This window comes from Colletotrichum abscissum (assembly GCF_030869225.1).
Source record: "Colletotrichum abscissum strain IMI 504890 chromosome Unknown Scaffold_4.1, whole genome shotgun sequence".
Lineage (NCBI taxonomy): Eukaryota > Fungi > Ascomycota > Sordariomycetes > Glomerellales > Glomerellaceae > Colletotrichum > Colletotrichum abscissum.
The window spans coordinates 764490-785391 of NW_026850320.1; the positions used below are offsets into that span (position 1 = coordinate 764490).

A 20902-nucleotide genomic window follows, 5' to 3' on the forward strand; every position below is an offset into this window, starting at 1 on the left:
CCTCACGCATGTGGATGTGGATGTAGATGCAATAGTCATCCTATTGAAATGCATAGATGTCGCTTCACACCGATTATGAAGAGTATGCGCTGCGCCGTCCGTTCCAGCCTCTAAGGTTAGGTGAGATCCGTCTTGCGTGGACTTGTGTAAGTTTATCTCTTGTAGGAAATAGATACAGAGACAACTGAGATATTAAGTATGTAATAACATAACTTAGGAGAAACCTTTCAAGAACTTCTCTACGCAACTCTCCCGGTGTACGCATCCATACCTACGGTGCGGGGTGCTCTTGGCGTAGCTGGCGGCCTCTGGTCTTGGCGAAATTGAGATTACGTCTGTCGGTTGGGGTCATGCGCTATTTACAACGACACTGGCCTCCACGGTGTCTCAACTTGCCTGTTTCCTCCCTCAACTCGGTTTCTACCATACGTTTTGTCGTTGCTACCTTCTTTACTGCATCGATTGGCGTATCCTGCGTCCGAATATACATCCCCCCCCCCTCTGAAAGCCCTCCATAGCCGCTGCCATGTGGAAGCCAAAGCTTAATTTCATCTCCCTTCACTGTATGTCGCGCCCTTGCCCTCGGCGAATGCGAGCGAGCTCTTCTCGTGGCTTTGCGATTTGTTTTGCCGCATCAGAAGTCGACGTTGTCGGCGTCAATAGGTGAATTAGACTGACTGGATCTTGTTTAAATGTTTAGACATGTGGATTTTGTTCTGTAGCCTACTGTCATGGGTGTTACTATATCCGTACGGCAACTTGGCCGCCGTGGATGCCTTCTTCTTCGGCTGCAGTTCGTCGACAGAGTCTGGATTGAACACGTACGTGGGAGCATGGCCTTCTTCTTATTCCAAGTCGCAGTGGGAAGCTAATAATTTGATGATGTTGCAGCATTGATGTGAAGGACTTGAAGACTTACCAGCAGGTGTACATTTACGTGATTCCTATGATCACCAACTTGATGTTTGTCAACATTGTCGTGGTCGTAGCGCGTCTGTATTGGTTCCGGCAGCGTCTTCGAATTATTGGTAAAGTTGCAAAGCGTATTACTCATGCTTGTCCGAGCTAACAGGGCCCTGAAGCTCCTAGTTCACTCAGAAGATATGGCGGCGAAGACGTAGAGGCCAACACAGAGTCTGAACGCAAGCTTGGTGAAGAGAGTGAGAAGCCATTGCAGCACGAAGCAGCTCCATTACCAGACCATTCCTTCCAGGCATCGGGAAACGAGGACGCATCCCATGAGATGGACGAACAGCCCAAAACTACATCTAGGCCGACTAACGTCACTTTTGACGACCGCCTGCCCGTAATTAGGCCTCTTGGTCGTGCGGATACCACTGTGCTTCACGTACCTGGGCCTATAGATCGCATCAATGGTGTGTGCCGTTCTTTCTTCAGCCTTCGCTAGCTAAATGCCCCTTTTCTAGGCCAGCCGATCACTGAGATATCTGTTGGACGCAGTGAGACTGATGGTAGGCACTTGTGACTCACTTTCCAGCAGACTAGGGTGTGTGTGGTTGAGCTGACATGGCGAAAAGACACTGACGCCATCCGACCTGTTCGAAGGGCATCGACTGGCCTGTCGAGACGGAGACCGCACCACGCTAATGGTCCTGCAATGCGTGCGGCCCTCTCCATCGAGAAGGTTGCTTCTTCGATGCTGGTCTTGGGACAGACAAGACACACCGATACCGAATCGCGTCGCTCTGGCACGTTCAGCCGCTCCCGCACCATAGACCTTCCCAGACTATCTCAACAGGTTACCGTCGGTCGCAACTCCCAATTCTTCAACCTCACCGAACAAGACCGCGAGACCCTCGGCGGCATCGAGTACCGGAGCCTGAAGCTCCTGCTCAAGGTCATATCTAGTACACGCCTGCATTACCCCCCTTGTCCTCGGAAACAGATTTGGCTGATCCAGCGGTAGTCTACTTCGTCGGGCTCCATCTCTTTGGAGTCGTCTGCCTCGTGCCGTGGATCCACAACGCACCGTCAAAGTACAAGGACGTCCTGGCTCAGAGCGCGCAGGACCGGACCTGGTGGGCCATCTACTCGGCCCAGACCATGGTCGACAACCTAGGCTTCACGCTCACGCCGGACTCGATGGCGAGCTTCAGGGACGCGACCTGGCCTATGCTCGTCATGACGTTCCTCGCTTTTGCGGGAAACACCTGTTACCCCGTCTTCCTCCGCCTCGCCATCTGGGGCATGTCAAAAGTCGTCCCCCGGAATTCGGCCATCAGGGAACAGCTCCAGTTTCTGCTTGACCACCCGAGACGGTGTTACACGCTCTTGTTCCCCAGTAAGCCCACCTGGGTTCTCTTCGGGATAGTCTTCGCCCTCAACTTCATCGACGTCCTGCTCATCATCGTCCTGGACCTCGACAACGCGGCCGTCAACGACCTACCCATGGGCCCGCGCATCTTATCCGCGCTCTTCCAGGCTGCTTCGGCGCGTCACACTGGTACCGCCACGCTGAACCTCTCCCTCGTCAACCCGGCTGTGCAATTCAGTCTCTTGTCCATGATGTACATTGCCATCTACCCGATTGCCATCAGCATCCGTGCTTCCAACACATACGAGGAGAAGGCGCTGGGCATCTACAGCGACGACAGCCAGCTCGACGAGAGTAACAGCGCATCATACATCATGTCCCACGTCCGCAACCAACTCAGCTTTGACCTGTGGTACATCTTCCTGGGAACCTTTTGCATCTGCATCGCAGAGTCAGAACGGATCATGGATCTCAACGAGCCGGTTCGTTCTTCCCACTCCCTGTGCTGATCAATCTTACCTCAATCACTGACATGCATTCTGAACTTAGGCCTTCTCCGTGTTCCCAGTCTTCTTTGAAGTCGTCAGCGCATAGCAAGTACCCCGACCCCGCTTACCATCCCACGTCTTTTATCGCTCACTAAACTACAGCGGCAACGTCGGGCTGTCCTTGGGACACCCGTCGGTCATGACCTCCCTCAGCGGCGAGTTCACGACGTTCAGCAAGCTCGTCATCTGCGCCATGATGATCCGCGGCCGCCACCGCGGACTGCCATACTCGCTCGACCGTGCCATCATGCTTCCCAGCGAAGAGAGCTCCTCGCAGTCCGAGATGGCTAGACGCGCGGCGGCGGAACGGGAAGAGAGATATTTCATGCACGACAGGCGCCAGAAGTTGCTTTACACCAAGACTAACTATACCCTGTGAAACTAGCCCAAGTGATCAGCCGTCCACTGGCAATGGACTTTTTTTTATCCTGTGAGGAAGATGAAGTATCAGGTTTGATTCCTTCTTGTTTCTAGAAGAGATGCGACTGGGAACTACATTGGTAACGAGGTAGACTTCCCTCACCTTTATTGCGCCCCTTTACTAGACTAGATTGCGATACCTAGGTACTCGTCCAATATGCTACGAATTCCTCCTAACTTTGCGTTCCTGTATGTCAATTCTACCTGGCTTTGAAAGCCTGCAACATCTCAAGGCAAAGGAAACTACCAATCTCGATCCCACATATACTGAAGCTATGAACAGGGAGCTACATATCTTCTTTGGGGTTTCTTAAGATGTAACTGCCAGTAGTTAGGCCTTGCCTTCAACACTGGTTCCTCTCATATGGCCACTATCTTCCGAGTCTTCTTCTGCTTCTACGCGTCCATTGCTTCGTTCCTTCCGATCTTGCCTAGAAACGAAGAACCCGGCCGCGGAAACAGCCAACAGCGTTCCGCAGAGCAGGCCGATGGAGCAGGAGTAGCTGACCCTGTATGTGGGCCCGAATCTCGACTGGTATATCTGGGGACCCTAGTCAAAGTTCGTCAGTTAGCACGCGCAACGAGCGAGATATTGACATGGGATTGCACTTACTACAATGCCCATGAGCTGACATGATGCCTGAAGGTTGATTTTGGATTAGCATCGCTTTGGATTCTGGTAGGTGGGAGCTTTGGCTTTCTCACGTTGGTCACACCGATGGCGAGGCCTGCGCTCGTGGTTCCTTTCGCCGCTCTGATACGCTCTACAGTAGGGTTTTTGTCAGCTGTTTTAGGCCCAAGGCACCTTCGGTAGTGTTTGGTTTGCACCACGTACCCGGCCATATTATAGCAAAGAAACTTTGAGACGCGGCGGTTGCAATCATGACGAAAATGTATCTGGCACAGAGTCAGCCCTGAAATCATTGGGCAGGGGGGTTAAGGTCTCTACTTGGCAATGGGATGCTTGACCGTGATGAGAAGCACGTAGCAAACGATCTGGGCAGCTTCTAGGCCCAGGCCAGCGACCCAGGGACTAAGTCGCTTCGTGTGTACAAAGAAGGCGAGCGTCAACAGTATCACGAAGACCAAGGTAAAGGGGGGCTATTTGAAGATTAGTGTTTCTTCAACACGCTCCACGAGCACAACATGAAAGACCTTGAAACTTACCATGGTCATCACTTGTGAAATAGCAGTGTTCGAAATGCCGAGTTCGTAAATGACAGTCGGCAGAACAAAGGATATTCCCCATCCGCCGATGCCGTGGGTAATCCAAATCATCAAGAATGGCATAAAAGTCGGATCGCGGAAAAGATCTTTGACCTGTTGAAGGTTGATGGTTTTGGACTTCATGGTCGGTGCTTGCTCTGGAAGATCGGATAGGATCGCTTCTCTTTCGGAGTCCGTGAGGAAGGTGACTGTCTCGGGGTCTAGAAATGGTTTCATGTGAGTATACCTTGACAACAAGCCGAGACGTAGCTAGGAATGATGTAGTACTCACAGTTTGGCAGAAAGAAGAACGTGTAGATGCCGCAAAATATGGCGGGAATTCCTTCCAGAATGAAGAGCTTCGTTGAGTTAGCCAACGATACTTGCGGTGACTTTTTGAGAAAAGGTGACTTACCCATCTCCAACCAGATAGACCCCCGACGCCATTCATAAACGAAATTGCGTATGCTATCAATCAGTCTCAGCAATTTGTAGCAGTTGAGTACATCCAGTTCTCCACTACTCACCTAGAAGACCGCTGATAGTCCCAGAAAACATCCCGCAGGCGTAAAAGAAGCCCTAGAAAAGCATGAGTTTTTGCGTCTTCCCATTCACTCAGCCAGAGCTTCTGAACTTACAATCCTTAGCGGAAGTCTATGAGTCGGATACCAGAAACTGAGATGGTACAAAACACCAGGGTAAAACCCGGCCTCAGCAAGCCCCAAGAAGAACCGACAGGCCAGAATACCAGCATAATTCTGAGTTGCGCCCTGGCACATTGATATGATACCCTTTCATCACAGTTAGCAAACCAAACAGCCACTGCACAGAGCTCAACTGGCATCCCAACATACTTACCCAAGTAATCATAATCCGGCTCATCCACACCGAAGGTGTAAACCTCTTCAAGGCGAGCGTGGCCAGAGGCTCGAAGAACATGTACGGATAATAAAAGATGCTCAGCGCCCACGCCCACTCTGAACTGGAAAGATTGCCGAGCTGCTTCTTGATACCGGTGCCTTGTTCTAGGTTGATGATGGCTGCGTTGCTGATATTGCTGACGTGGATTCGCATGATGAGGTAGACGAAGGAGTACCATAGCAGGAGCCTCTTATCGACTTTGCGATGAGCTGTTTTGAGAAGAGGCTTTTCTTCAGAGGGAGAGAGGGTCCTGCTCTCGGGGCTCTGCTGGGTTCCCATGCTCGATTTGAGGTTCACCGCGGGCGAAGGTGATCGAGCACAGCTTGTAGGGAGGAGATATGGCTTCAGATGTAATATAAAGGCATCAACTAGGTGAAGTCTTTAATTCTAGTATCTAAGATGGTTGGTCTTTCACATCTCGCAATTTCTCATTCAAATTGATGCCGATTACGGCAGATACAGAGCCCAAGATATGTCTGCACGAAGCACGCCTTACTGCGGGGCCATGTGCACAGCAAGTTTGCCCATGTAACGTCCTGCAATTGACGACTGAGGGCATTCTCATTGGCCATTGTCTTGTTCTGCTCGAATCCTCCAGCGTCTGGCGGAACGAGGTGCCTGGATTTGTCCTTACAACGTCACATTCACACGTTAAGGTAAACTTCAGTTACGGAGACCGTCGTTGCAGTGACCTGGCTAACACTCCGAAGAGAACAACAATATTGCTTGCATTCCCTCCCAACATCGAGCAAGATTTGACTCCCCAAAGATAACTTTATTGGAATTGACAGGCATATAAGAGAGAGACGAAATTTCGAGACCTTGGCTCGAGACAATCGCGATTCTACGCACACTACATGATCATCGGGACCTGACGTCCCCCAGGTAAACCGAAACATGTTTCGATGTTTATCTGTCAATCATATAAGACGATGGGAAAGAAAAGCCTCGGAAACATACCGAAAATAACGACACACTACAGCGGCAGTTACGCTTAGAGAAGAACAGCTTATACGGTGATTGGACACATGCTGTCAGTACCAACATCAGGATGCGGCTCGTCATCCCGGTCGAGATGGCGTGCTCGAATTCCGGCGATCTCACTCCGACACGGCACAACGGGAGTGGCGCGGGGCGCGCGGGGGGCAAGACATAAACGGCTCGACATCGGATGGAGGGGTATTTATGGAAAGACAATTATGACCTCACACGAATTGACTTCCAGCCTGCGCACTGGAACCAGAAGCCGCCTCAATTCGAGATTCATCAAGATGCCTTCAGCCATATTTTCGGAGCCAGTCTCCCTGCCAAAATGGCAGCGGCCGGCAAAGACAAAACACGAATTGCCCTGGGCAGATATCGCTGTGATTGACATTAGCAAGTTTGACCAGCCAGGTGGGAAGAAGCAGCTAGCTGAAGAACTTCGACAAGCTGTAAGGACATTCGAGTCTTGCAATATCTCAGAGATCTGACAAGTCTATTAGGTACACGAAACTGGCTTCTTTAGTCTCATCAACACAGGCTTCACACCCGAGGAAGTGCAGCGCCAGTATGACATTGGCCAAGGTTTCTTCAACCTCGATGCCGAAGATAAGGCCAGACCGGGTAACACGTGCGACTTCTCCAAGGGGAACTACTTTGGATATAGATCGGTAAGTCTAGCAGTGTCTGAGGATGTGATTATTTAAGAAGAGTGGCTCATATTGCATCAGGCGCATGATAAGAAGATGCAAGGAACGGATGTGCTCAACAATGTCGAGTCGGTTAACATCGCCAAATTCATCCCGAAGTACAAAGATGAGCCATTCCATCCGTTCTTCGAGCCGTTCAGACAAGAAATTGAAGACTTTTCAAGAGTGCGTATACATCTACACAGGCTTCTGTTTGACGACCAAACTGGCTTCTCATTCTCCGAGTCTCACTCACGCAAGTCTGACACACCAATAGCGCTCTCTCGACCTAGCAAGCAAAGTCTTCACTCTCTTCTCCATCATCCTCGAACTCCCAGAAGACTACTTCTCCTCCCGCCACGCTTACGCCTCCCCGAGCGAAGACCACCTCCGCTACATGGGCTACCACCCCCGCCCTCTCGCCGACGACCTCAAAGTCGGCAACACCTGGTCGCGCGCTCACACCGACTTTGGCTCCTTGACCCTCCTCTGGAGCCAGGACGTCGCGGGCCTCCAGATTAAGACCTCTTCTTCGTCAAATCCCAATGGCGCGGGCGAGTGGCGCTATGTCCCACCTGTGGACGGTGGCATTGTCTGCAACGTCGGCGACACGCTTGATTTCTGGTCCGCGGGGTACTTGAAGTCGACGACGCATCGCGTTGTGAGGCCGCCTGAGGACCAGGCTCATTTGTTTCGGCAGGGTCTGTTTTACTTTGTGAGGCCTGGTGACGATGTTGATATTAAGCCTGCGCCGTCGCCGCTGTTGAAGAGGCTTGGGCTGATTGGGGAGAATGCGGAGGAGGCGGCGCCGGTGAGAGGGCTGCAATATGTCAGGGAACGGGTAAAGGATTATCACGATCACAATGATTATGCGGACATGAAGGGCAAGAAGTTTCGGGTCGGCAATCTTGAGATTGAAGATGAGGCGGAGTGAACACATATGAGACAGAGTATGTGAATGAAGTCGAAAAATTGTACAATGTCTATTCAGGTATCTTTGGCATCGCTATCGCGAAAAAATCAAAATGCTTTTGGGGAGATGTATGTTCCACATCAATTATTTACTGGTCGTACTCGCCGGCATACAGGATGTCGGTAGGCTGACCGTTCGCAACGTCCCAGATGGAGCGCTCCTCGAGGTCCAACTCTCTCCTCAGAGCAGTGACATTGACACCAGTCTCCTTGGCCTGGTCCTCCTTTGCGAGCTTGACGTGCAGGAAGACGGCAGTCCTCTTGCCCGTGTACAGAGCATGGGGGACGTTGGTGCTGTTATCCGAGTTGGCATCGCCAATGGCGTAGATGCCGGCCACGTTGGTCGCGTATCCCTTGCTCACATCAGCAGCCAGACGACCACCCCAAAGCTGCACGCCGGCCTCGGCGCCGATGGTGCTGCGCTGCTCGTCGGGGTAGCTCAGGAAGAATGCAGCGCGCTCGACGGGCTCGCCCTCGCTGAAGCTGACGGAGAAGAGATCCTCCTCGGGGGCGGTGGGGAGGGAGGGGTCGTGGGGCGGGTTGCCGCCGTCCTTGAGGCGAGTGATGGCCGTGATGGTGCGGTTGTCGATGGTGACGTTGTGGAGGTCGAGGTACTCCTGGAACTTGGGGTTCTTGGCCTCCGTCTCGGCGCGGGCGGCGGGGGTGTCGGTGCCGTTTGCGAAGGCAATGATGTCCGTGTTGAGAGTGAGGATCTCACGGACGAGCGAGGGGAGGTCGTCAAAGGTTGAAGCGAGGAGGCCGAGGGCCTGGTCTGCGTGCTCGTGACCGTCGCACCAGGGGCACTAGAATGAGCATGTTAGAATCGAAGTTTGGTGTGAGATGATGGACGGATGTTGGTGGTGACGTACCCAGTAGATGCCCTTGCCCCAGTTCTCCCACAGACCCGGGGTCTCGGGGAGGTCGTCTTGCAGACCGGTGGCCAAGATGATTTTGCGCGCGCGGACCGACTTGGTGGAGTTGTCGGCGTAGGTGGCGGAGACGACGAAGCCGGTGGCATCGCTGCCTCCGATCTTGGTGACGGTACCGTTGGTCAAGGTGACAGTGTCATAGTGGGAGATTTGCTGGCGAGCGGCGTAGCGGTACCATGCGGGAGTGACGCCTGTTTTGTATCAGAAACCATCCACAAGAACATGAAAGCTATCTGAACGAGGATCACTCACCATCGAAGCCGAGAACATCGTGCATGTGTCTGGTAGGTGCGTTGCGGTACTCGCCAGAGTCGATGAGGAGAGTGTTACGACGCACACGGCCGAGGGCGCTCGCGGCACTGAGACCAGATGGGCCACCGCCGACGATGATGGCATCGTAGACCTGGGTGTCGTTGATGGGCAGGGCCGCAACGAGGCTCGATGCTGCTGAGAGCACGAGGGAGCTGAGAGTGAACTTCATGGCGGGCTAAACAGAACGAAAGTGGAGGGAGAGAAAGCCTATGAACGAGAGCTAGGCTTTTTGGTATTATCGGCGGGTTCGAGCGAAAACTGTAGTGACGAGACTATCAGGAGAGCTTTGACGAAGGAAGAGGGTTCCCCGCCGCTCATTATAAACAAACATGAACCCCATCCACCCTCCGCTTCTTCGCGGGGTGGGAATGATTGTGAATTCCGTGCCACAGCAGCTGAATGATGCGATGTTCGCGAGACAGCTAGAATGAGGCCTAGCGGCTGTCGATCCTCGTCGAAAACCAAGAGACAGAGAGAGAGACACACGCCTTACACCGCACCGGCATGCCCGTCTGGTGTGGGGGAGATGCCCGGCCCGCGACATTAGCGTCAAGTAGAGTGAGTGGTGTGTGTGGGCACTGCGCGGTAGAGAAGTCGTGACGATGTTGCCCAATCAAGCATCCTCGACTTTGACGAATGTGGTAGTTCGTGCAGGAGAACCCGAATGCCCGCGTCGAGGCTCGAGGTACAGAGTCGTATCGATCTCGGTCGGCCGAGAGTGGGACTTCCTCTCTCGCCGTGGACCGTGGACGGGTGGGAATAATGGGGACTGGGCAGTCTGGGCTACGCTTTAGAGTTCATCCCTATGGCACATCGGTATTACCGGGGGTTGCTTTGTTTAGGGTTATCTGGGCTTATTTGGCTGTAATAGGGAACAGGGTCGAGTCAAGACCCTGGGGATACGCGATGACGTGACGGACGTCGTTGTAACCTTTGAAAGGGGAACGGCCATGCCCTTCGATGTCGCGATAAGGACCTTGTCGGATATTCAGGTGGCTGCGAGTCAAGAGATTGAAAATATGACAGGTCTGTTAAGAGCAGCTTGACCTGAAGAGTCGTCGCTGGTGAAGAAAAGTCCAGACTGGCCGTGGATTCAACAAAAGACAATCAAGAAAAAAAATATCTGTTGATCACGCAAACCAGTGGGCAGAAATAGCATCAAAGATCAAGGTTTGATAGGGAAATGAGCCCACTGAGAAATTGGGAAATCGACGAGTCAATGGACTGCCCATCCCTCTCCACAGGCTTTCTCCATTGTCAAAGATGCTTTGGGGTCTAGCGCGGGCTCCATCGCAAACTTTGAATTCAACATCTCGACCGTGTACTTTATTGTACGGTGTTTTCTCCAGTATCTCGAAGTCACAAGCTCTTAGCTAATTCCCTCACCTGTAGGGCCCCGAATGGACGAGTAAACAAGCGTCAAAGGACCGAATGCCGCTATGCCGTGAGCTAGAAGACATCCGGAATGCATCCTCATTTGCTCCGTACCGTGGTTCAATCTGTGGAGAGACACGACTCAAGGCCCGTGGACGAGAGTGATACTTTTACAAAGTCGATCAGCTGGCTCCCGATCCTGCTGTGTTTGGTACGAGTTACGACATGAAGCTCAACCAAGCCGGCCCGTCCCTCTCTGTACTACCTAAGCTACTGTGTGTTCCTGCGATACTATTGAGAAATCTTGTTCGACAGCTCACTATGTCTCGGTCGATCGCAATCCTCTCCGCCAATGGTCGTTGTTTTTGTCTCAGATTGGGCCATGCGTTCACTGGCATTCTGTAGTCTGCATCCGTTTTAGCTCTGAACCCCCCCATCAACTCAATTCAAAAAGTGGCGGAGAAGCACGTTCCACAGACCCAAGACATACGACGCGGGAAAAGTCAATTGAGAAACATGGGACGACGATCGTTGCGTTTTGTTTCTGGGGAGAGGCGGTCAAGAAGACGACGCTGCCTGCCGACGGCCGACGGCCGAGGGACATACCTTGCTACCTTGATGGAGACGAGTTATGTCAAAGTTTTCCAAGTCTTTGAATGGAAGAGGTTTAGCATGAAAGAAGCGTGTACATAGTAAGAAGGGTATCTAGCTTGAGCGATTGAGGGTTCGATCCTCTCCCCTTGATCGTGTGTGTATATACAGAAAAGGTCGTGTATCCTCGTGTATCTCGTGTTTTACCTATCCTAGGCCCCCGCTCCAGAGTCTGTTCGTAAATTGTTCGTGTATTATTCATCACCTTACTCGGTACTGTTGACAACCCGCAAAGCACGCCTAGGCCCCATGACAACCGAGAAGAAACTCGGCTCCTGCCCATCAAGCAACTGCTCCGTGCTGGAAACACTCTCATTGTCCGTATTGTCGCGTCGACTGGAGCTCGTGCGCGGATCGTTCCCACTCGGCCCGCTCTTAAACGTCCTCGCGTCCTCACTTTTCCTCTTGAACCCGCTGCCAGCGCCGCTCCCACTCGCCGTGCCACCAGATCCAGAGCCCGGTGTAGGATCGTCCGTCATCCACTTCGGCTCAACACCGGTGCCAACCCATGAGAAGGATTCGTCGCTGACGGTGCTCGCGTCTCGGCGGTGTCCGCGCTCTCTCCTCTCCTCGTCACGATTTCCAGCACCAAAGAAGCCCGCGGCACCAAAGTGCATGGAGCTTGCGCCGGAGTACCGGTTCACCTGAGATAGATGCTGCTTGTACGCCGCGACCTGGCGTCGGTAGAGCCACGCGCAGAAACCAAGATACAAGGCCAACGCGCCTAGGATACCGGCGATAACGCCTGCAGCGATGAGGCCGGGGCTCGTCCCGCCTCCGTTATCCTTGGTTGTCGGCGCCTGTCCCGCGGATGTGCTCGTGGGTCCTGCGCCCGTGACTGTAGCTGTCGCGCCACCCTGCGTCACAGTGAACACCGGCGGCGTACCCGTCTTAAACGGACCGCCCGTAGCTGGGCCGGCAGCAGGTGTGGTAGCGGTAGCCCCGCCTTCGGAGCTACCACCGATGACGCTCTGGACTTTGTCGGGGACCTTGTAGCCGTAGGACCCAGCCAGGACGGAGTTCTCGGAGCTGAAGTCTGCTGCGTGGGCTCCGGCTTTGAAGCCCGTGTTCCATTTGAGGTTGCTCGCGTCGAAGACAAAGACATCGGGAGATTCACACCCGGCGTCGGGGCCGAGGTAACCGCCGGCGACGATGATTTGGCCGTCGCGCATGGTGCAGGTGTGGCCGGCGCGAGGGGCGGGGACACCGTCGGTTGCGTCGACTTTGATCCAGGCGAAGGCGGGGATGGAGAGGATGTACATGTCGTTGTACTGTGTCTGGTTGCCCTGCATGAATGTGTCAGTCTTATCCAGTTCTCCAGAAAACGAGTGTTGGCCTACAAAAGGCTGCAGATTTTGTCCGCCGAAGAAGTAGATCTGGAAGCTCGAGGCATCTGGCGCGCTCGCAATGGCGGCACATGGGTTGACGCGGACGGAGGGCCGGTCACCTGTCGTCCTCTGATGATACCACTCAGACGTAGCGATATCGTAGACATCGAGGGTGCCGAGGTCGTCGACAAATGTCTTGTCGGATCCTCCCGCCATGCCGATCAAGACTCCCCTCGCACCCCACCCGGGCACGAAAACCAAGACACCGTCAGCTCGTTCCGGGAACGCATCCGTTTCCTGCAGCCCGCCCTCAGTCACGTTGCGAAACACTCCGCCATCGGCAGCACCAGCAGCGCGAAGCGCGTCAACACCAGTGTTCAGGTATCCGGGGTGTGTAAACTCTAGCAGGCTCTTGAGATACACCCTCGGAGTCTGGGTCGACCAACCCTCGGTGGTCAGCCAGTCGAGGTGTCCGCCAAAGTACCAACTCAAACCGAGCTCAGGTACCGACAAGCCTGCGCCTTCGGCGGAACGTTGGACGGGGGTATTGGCGGCAGTCGAATAGTTGCCAGCTGACGTGCGCGGGTCTTTGAACTCGAGCCAGGAGTTGTCCTTGACAGAGTATCGCCAGATCGACATGGGAGCAACGGTGGCGTACGTGCCTTCAGCGCCGTCGTTATCAGCAAATTGGCCGCCGTAGAGATAGAGATAGTCGTAGTCGTGCCACAAGTAGCCGTTGGCGACTGCTGGAGGCCCACTAGGTATCGTCATGCCCTTGAGAGAGGGCGATTTCGTGTCCCATGATTTTGTTAGGTCGAGAGTGAGAAAGTCGTTGTCTGTAAGTAATTGTCAGATCCATCTCCGAGTCTCAGCCACGGGGTTCGCAAGTCATACTCCAGGTGTTGACGGTTTGCGAAGACTCCACCTTGGATTGACCTCCATACATGTAAAGAGTGCCGTTGAGTAAAGCCGCTGACCACTGTTAGCAGAGTTACCCATGCTACGTTTTCCGAAACCCACCCTGCTGTGCCCATCTTAGACAGACATCCGTTGATGTCGTTGCTCGTGGACGCACGACACCCGCGATTGCACCACTTTCAATCTTCTGGCGGCCATTGTTATAGCTGAATGCCGGGATGATGACCGCGATGAGTAGTGCAATCATGCCAATGCGTTGCAGACTTGAGATCGTAGGTGGTGGTGCGCTAGAGACCGTCTTGATTCTCGGTCGTCGATAACCCTGAGAAAGCTTGTTGTACCAAGACACCTTCACAGCCTGACTTGAGCTCTGTTGTCTAGAGTCATTCGCTGCTTCGCGCTGTTCCGTCGCAGAACGCCTGCTGTCCCCATCTCCGTCGTCCTCTGCGTCGTCTTCCTCATCGTTTGATGTGCCGTCCCGTTTCGCTTCCTCCAGCCCAGGTACATCTCCGAATACCTTCTCGCTAGACATCGATTCCTGTCGGCCACAAGACTGTTGGAAAGTCTCCACAACGGGCGAGCCGCAGTCGTCGCTAAAGTCGTCGTCCAGTCCCACCTCCTTGAATACCGATTTCCTGCCCTTTTTGATGTTGCTGACCATTGGATACGCCTTGGGTCGGAGCCCTGAACCTTCTCTTAGACGGTCGGAAGTGTTGTGTGAATTGAATCTAGGCCGGACGTTGGTATCGCTATGGGCCCGATGGTCGAGAGGGGGACGTGAGAGATTGACGAAAGACATCGTGGGAGAAAAGAGGCGTGGCAACTGGCAAAGGCCGTTCCGTCAGGGATGCCAGATAGTGACGGGGAGGCTCTGATGTGCGGACGACGGTTGGATGGTTCGAGGCACACTATGATGTCGCCACCTGCAGTTGGGTGGTAGGGGTTGTCACATCGCCCGCAAGCACAGGAGCGGGATGGCAGGGCTTGTGAAGTCAGTCCTTGCGCAGGCAGAGTGATGGAGGTATTGGAGAGATAGAGATTATTATTATTATTGGGGCAATGGATGATGATTGAAACGACAGCTTTTGGAGGGTGAAGGCTACGATTTGAGGTTGAGAATATGGAGCTCTTGCTCGTGACGTGACGTGACAACGAACCCGTGAGAGGATTGATAGGAGAATCGAGGAATAAGTTTAGACAAGAACAAGAACAAGAATAAGAATTAGCATCAGAATCAAAATCCAGGGGAAAAAACTAGACTTAGTGGCACCCCATCTCGGTCTAGAAGTTGGATCCCTGGCTGAGGCGACTTTTGGCCTGGCCCTGAATCCAAGAAATCGAAAACGCGGGGGGGAGCCTTCATCCTCTGGCATTCAACCGGTCAATGGAACATTGCAAACGATGGCAGCGGTGCTAATTAGCAGACAGCTGCCGGGCCTAAAGGAGGGAGACAAGAGAGAGGGTGGAGGGTTGTGTGTGGCCGTGATGAGGCGTGGAGCTGCCCAGTAGCTCCAGTCTGTGTGCTGATGGTCGTGGACCAACAGGAAGCCATCAACGAAAACGCCACACTATCATACCGTTTCCATCAAATGCTCCTCGCCTCCCGGTGGTGGTAAAAGCCGTCTTGACAAGCGAAGAGGGGGGCGGATCATGGCTAGCACCGGCGCAAGTTCAACGGGGAGAAGAGCGTGAGAAAGCAGGCGAGCCAAAACTTGGAAGGGCTTGGCACGCCAGTCGGTGCTGGATCCAATCCAGGAACCAACCGCGTTGGCGCGCTGGCGGCGATTGGGTGCCCACTTGGGTGCGGTTGGCGGCGATGACTTCACCAGTCATCATCGGCAGGCCATGTTTGCGACCTAGACGCTGTATGAATGCGACGCTGGACGCCCTCTTCTAGCATCCAGAAAGGGGACTGAGAGTCGGTTCCATCGAGATTCCAAGACGGGAACCAGTGAAACACCAGGGGAGCGAAGCCCTGCACGACGGCTTCCGGCCTGGATTGAAGCATGATTTGCTGGTTGGCGAGTGTCGCGTGTCTTGTCTGATTCGATGGAAGTTCATGAGAATCAATCAGCGGATGGCACACCACACACCGACACACCACCTTTGAAAGCAGCCATGCATCAGAGAGGATTTCATAGACATTTGAGCTTAGCGATCTCGAGGTAAAGTTTGGTGAGGTAGAAGTCCGGGAGGCCCACATGTGGAGGAGCAGCGGGAGGGAGCGGAGACCGGAACAAATGCGGTCCCCAGCGCCGAGCTTGACGTCATTCAGGAAGATCCTTGTCCCTTTTCTCCGTCCCGGGCTCAAGTACGTACTTCCATCATCAGCTCATATTCTCATTCTATCCGTACTCTATTGGCTTATCCATCTCTCACTAGGTATTACTGTGCTTCACATGCTGCCAGAGACTCCAAGTTAAGGAACGTATCAACGCTCCAACTTTGCCGTTCAGTGGCTGAGCAGGACGGGTATGGAGAACAGTCGTTACAAGAGATGCTGGTTGCAGCTGTGGCAAGCGCAGCATACTGATCACCTAACGATTCCCGCCAAATCACAAGATGTATGGCTGTTTTCGTTCAATAATTAATTCTATTTTTGTCACTACTAGACATGTAACATGCTTTGTGTCCTCAATATGTTGCTGATCGACGGTATCAGCCTCAGAGTTGGAGACAGAAGTATCACAGGGGTCGAGATATCCAAGACACCGACTGGGGGATACGGAAATGTTGAGCAGACTTAGGAATTCCCCATTAAATTCACTTTCCCATCCTACCGATACCTTGTTACCGCAGCTCCTCACCAGGGCGTTACTAACTCCAAGTCTAACAACTGAAAGGCTCCCCAACCGCACCAGACTCATATGCCTCCACGATGCCCTTCACAGTGACATACGTCCCGGCAACACAGATGAAGCCGCCAGCAGCAAACGTCAGGACCGCCAGCATGGCTTGGAACCACTTGCGCGCCCACTGCCTCCATCCATCATAATCGTGATAGTTATCATGCAGCCAAAATGCACCCACGATACCATACGTATACCATGCCGCAAACAAGCTCGCTGCTATGCCAATAAGATAATTGAAAATCGGAACGCCCACCGCAAGCACAAACGCCGCGCCGTTCATGAGCACTACCAAAACCGCCCACGTACCCCACCCGACAGCCGTATGACTATGCAAGTGATGGCTCTTTCTGAAAATCCGCACAAAAATCAACTTCGCCGCCGTGTGCGCGTACAGCGAACCCGCAAGTAAGAAGTTGGGTATCGCGATCCCGTACGCCGCCTTGGCCCACTTCGGCTCCAGGCTGCTGAACGCCGGCGAAGCGACCTCGCTGCCGAGGTAGACGTAGCACACCACCGCGAAGACGGCGTAGAACGTCGTCGCGAAGCCCTGGAGGGTGTACGCCGCCTTCATCGCCTCCTGTGGCCGCCGCATTTCCGACATGAGGATGAAGAACATGAAGTGGCCAGCATACGCGAAGACGGGATTGGTGATGGCGATGAAGGCCGTATAAAAGTCGGAGGGTACGGCCACGTCTACTTGTCGGCCCGGGGCCGGGTGCACGCCCGCGCCGATCATGCCCACGATGCCGGCTACGAGGATCGAGAGTACTGAAGGGATGCAGAGCCAGGAGAGCTGGTCCATCGTCCGCGGGAAGCTGAAGAGCAGAGTCGGAACGGCAAAGATACCGGTGTAGAGCATCAGGCATAGCTTGTTGTCGCTCAGTGTCGCAAGCGCGATTTGGCCCGCCAGGAGCTGCCCGCCTGTCGCGAAGACGGCGAAGACGACGGTTCCGAAGGCGAGCAGTTCTCGGCCGGGCCGTCCGAAGAGAATTTGGCCTGCGTCACCCATGGAGTGGACTTCTGGATGCCGAAGCTTGAACTGGACTAGCAACCAGGACGTGTATGTTGCCAAAATGCCGAGGAAGACGATGAGAATCACTCCAGGGACTATGCCGACGACCGCCAAGGATGATGGCAGAGATAGCATGCCGTTGCTCACGATTTCGGCTATCATGAGCACCGCGACAAGCTTCCATGACATTGTTTTATACTTGATCTGCAGTTTGCGGTCAGTCTGAGATAATTTCATGATGGACACGAAGAGCTGATCTTATCACTCCACGAACCTGATGATTTTCTTCATGGCCAAAAGGGTCGAGGTCGTCGTAAACCACTGGTCGGCTGGTGTCATTGTAATGTCCAATATCTCCTTCGCGCCTGTCGTATGTATCCCGATATTGTTTCATTTTGATACGATATATAATTCAAATCTGTCTTCAATGAAAATAAAGCGGCTAGATGTGTTCATAAGAATCACAGGATCGGTACTTCAACGATGGCTTATTGATCTCCGTTGCGCTTTGTCACGTAATAGGGATAGTAATCGCACCTCACGAAGTGCCCGTCACGTACTAAATTACGTATCTATCTTAGATATCGTATATATAGACCTTTTCTTTTTATTTATTTTTATTTTAATAGTTAAGCTACTTTTACTATACTCCGTATACCTATTACTATGTACTATAACTCGTAATAATTATAAGCCTAGCTCTTAATTAAGACCCTATACTATAATAACGTACTTATTAATACGATTCTTACGATTTTTTTAAAATAACCGACTTACTTATACCTACTTTAGCTTAAGCTAAATTAACTAACTATAATAGTTAGATTAAATAGTTTAACGTACTTCGTACTATAAATAAGAGCGTCGGGGTTTAGAAATACGTTAACTTAAATACTCTAAACTCCGATATATTCCTCGACCCTTTTATAACGCTTACTTTACTTTTTAAATTCGGATAATTAGTTATAACTTATAATAAAAAAGAACTACGAGCTTACTAAGCCTATTATAAGGTATTTAAAAATAACTAAAGAAATTAAGAAATCCTTTATTAATAGCTTTTAAATATAACTCCTAATACGAACTTTTTAACTTCTTTAAGTATAAGTAACTTATAGGACTAAGCTGGGTTTTTTTTTATAAAGCTAGTTATACTACTTATTTTATATAAATAAATTTATCCCTATACTATACCTATAAAAAGGATCTATACGCTTAAGAATATTTAAAAATAATAAGAGCTTAATACTAAATATAAGTAACTTATAGCTTATAAACGTAATACTATTAATACGTATATTAAAATCCTTACTTAGTAATTAATAAAATTAGTTAATACTATACTATACGAATACGTATTTTAAAAAATTATTAAAAACGGCGCTAAGTTTAGTATATAGCGAATTATTAAATATTTAAAGTAGGAATTTATACCCCCCGAACTAGTAATAAGGAATATAGTTCGAAAGGAATACTAATAAGCCCTTAATAAAGCGAGGACTAGAATTAACCCTTAACGCTAATATAAAAAGTAGTAGTTTACTTACTTCTAAGCTAAAACGTATAATATTTTAGAAATTAATAAAAAGATCGCTATACTTAACTTCTTAATTATAGTTAAGTCTAGACTTAACCCTATATAGGGCTAACGTATATATAAAACTTTTAGTAAATTAATAGCCTTTAGAACGTATATAAGGACCCTTAAGGAGATTACGTATATATTTAGCTTAGTAACCTAGGACGTATATACTAAACGACCTTTAAGTTAAAAAGGGGCTTATTCTACCTTCGCTAGACGCTCTAACTTAGTTAACAATATAAATAATAAAAATAACGTTATATACTCTTATAATCGTATATACTTATAATACCCTACGGTATACTAAAAATTAAAATAGGTACTTATAAACCGAAATACTAATAGGTTACTAATACGAATATTAAGGAGCTATATAAAAGAAGTCCTCGCTACTATTAAATTAAATAAATAAAAATCACTCTATAATAAGCTTAAAAAAGCTAGTTAGCTAAGGAATAATAGAACCCCTAAGAAACCTAGATTTCTAAAAAGATCCTCTAACTAACCTATAACGAGCTTATTAGTAAACTAGGATAAGGGCTACGTAGTTACTATACTTATAAAAAGTTAGGACTTAAAGGTAAACGTAATCTTTAGTACCCCTATAAATAGCGCTTACCCCCTTTTTTAAAGTACGGTAATAAATAGTTATAGAGTAATATATTTAGTTAACGATAAGAGCCTATTTAAACCTAAGAGTTACGTACTATTAGGTAATAATAATTACGTTAAATTAAGAACTACTATACTACTTATTACTATACGCAGTACTTATATTATAAAGGGTATCTTAAACGGACTTAAAAAAAAGGGAATTTATAATCTAAAGCTTTAGAACGTTATTTATATTAAAAGATTCTATATTAACATAGTCTTAAAGACTTTACTAAATAGAAGCGCACTCTAATATTATAGTTTAGATTATACTTTATAATAGGGAACGCTTTATAAGAATACTATTAAAAAATAGCTTATTTAAAAGAATAATCTAATCTTCCTTAAATATAAACTCTTCTAATCTTATCTTTTTTTTATAAACCTTAAGCATATCTTATAGAGCTTAGCTAATATTATATTACTAATTAGCTATAGAAAATTCCGTTACTTATATTAACGTACCTATAAGAGGTCTAATAGCGCACTCCTCTAGTACTTTAAAATAAGTTATCTCGGACTTAATACTCTTTATTAATTACTATATAAGACTCGAGGTATGCGTATTAAACCTCTATTATAAGTTAAGTATAAAGTATATATATTATTTAAAGCTAAGATAGTAGTCTTAAGAGGACCACCCTCGAGAAGAGCCTCATAGCTATAGTACCGTATATACTAAGATCTCTTCTACTTCGAACTATTTTTAAATAAACGATAATATATATTTATAGTTTCTAATAAATATAGTAAGTAACTTAGGGGGTTCTTTTTAAAAATTAAAATAAAAAAGGAAGTGCTTTTTATACTATAGAGCCTCGAGGTAGTAATTCGTTATTAAAAAAGGACCCCAATTTACTTCTTTAGAAATAATAATAAAACCGCCCTCCTAATTATAAACGTTAGACGCATATATAAGACATAGTATAATAAACTAGGAATCGGAATAGAACTTCTACTTTTATATATAAAAGAACCTATAAATAACGCTAAAAAAGCAAGTTAACTCGTAATTACTAAAGCCTATAAAATACGCCTTTTTATAAACCTCTTTATAAATCTATAGGATAAAATAGTACTAGTAATAATCTTTATTTATAATATTACCCTACGGGAGGCTAATAAAAAAGATTCGCCCATTATAATAAAAATTAACTAGTAAAAGCGGTATTAACGCTAATAATAAACGGGTTACTAAGTATGGGATTCTAAACTAGTTACCCCGTATCTCGGTAGCCTCTACGTATATAGTTACTAAGTATACCCTTTTTATAGGGA

General features: G+C 49.6%; 6 protein-coding genes across 6 annotated transcripts; 2 read left to right on the plus strand and 4 right to left on the minus strand.

Moving 5' to 3' along the window:
• Nucleotides 1-526: 526 nt before the first annotated feature.
• On the plus strand, nt 527-3202 carry CABS01_02195 (low-affinity potassium transport protein; the record flags this gene model as incomplete). Its single annotated transcript, XM_060535573.1, has 8 exons — nt 527-563; nt 701-821; nt 892-1028; nt 1083-1376; nt 1428-1472; nt 1539-1868; nt 1928-2757; nt 2870-3202. 8 exons carry the CDS (start codon nt 527-529, stop codon nt 3200-3202), a joined length of 2127 nt encoding a protein of 708 aa, XP_060395878.1.
• A 372-nt stretch (nt 3203-3574) lies between these two features.
• Nucleotides 3575-5877, minus strand: CABS01_02196 (high-affinity nicotinic acid transporter; the record flags this gene model as incomplete). Its single annotated transcript, XM_060535574.1, has 12 exons — nt 3575-3793; nt 3857-3883; nt 3949-4007; nt 4079-4140; nt 4193-4344; nt 4411-4670; nt 4742-4808; nt 4865-4917; nt 4977-5028; nt 5088-5240; nt 5308-5749; nt 5867-5877. 12 exons carry the CDS (start codon nt 5875-5877, stop codon nt 3575-3577), a joined length of 1557 nt encoding a protein of 518 aa, XP_060395879.1.
• Nucleotides 5878-6641: 764 nt separating this feature from the next.
• Nucleotides 6642-7974, plus strand: CABS01_02197 (2OG-Fe(II)oxygenase superfamily protein; the record flags this gene model as incomplete). Its single annotated transcript, XM_060535575.1, has 4 exons — nt 6642-6803; nt 6855-7022; nt 7083-7226; nt 7318-7974. The coding sequence occupies 4 exons, from the start codon at nt 6642-6644 to the stop codon at nt 7972-7974; spliced, it is 1131 nt and encodes a 376-aa protein (XP_060395880.1).
• Nucleotides 7975-8101: 127 nt separating this feature from the next.
• CABS01_02198 (uncharacterized protein) lies at nt 8102-9422 on the minus strand (the record flags this gene model as incomplete). Its single annotated transcript, XM_060535576.1, has 3 exons — nt 8102-8815; nt 8882-9132; nt 9194-9422. 3 exons carry the CDS (start codon nt 9420-9422, stop codon nt 8102-8104), a joined length of 1194 nt encoding a protein of 397 aa, XP_060395881.1.
• Nucleotides 9423-11484: 2062 nt separating this feature from the next.
• Nucleotides 11485-14323, minus strand: CABS01_02199 (kelch domain-containing protein; the record flags this gene model as incomplete). The annotated part of the gene is made up of 3 exons (XM_060535577.1): nt 11485-13442; nt 13501-13578; nt 13627-14323. The coding sequence occupies 3 exons, from the start codon at nt 14321-14323 to the stop codon at nt 11485-11487; spliced, it is 2733 nt and encodes a 910-aa protein (XP_060395882.1).
• Nucleotides 14324-16353: 2030 nt separating this feature from the next.
• On the minus strand, nt 16354-17782 carry CABS01_02200 (transmembrane amino acid transporter; the record flags this gene model as incomplete). Its single annotated transcript, XM_060535578.1, has 2 exons — nt 16354-17592; nt 17663-17782. The coding sequence occupies 2 exons, from the start codon at nt 17780-17782 to the stop codon at nt 16354-16356; spliced, it is 1359 nt and encodes a 452-aa protein (XP_060395883.1).
• Nucleotides 17783-20902: the final 3120 nt, after the last annotated feature.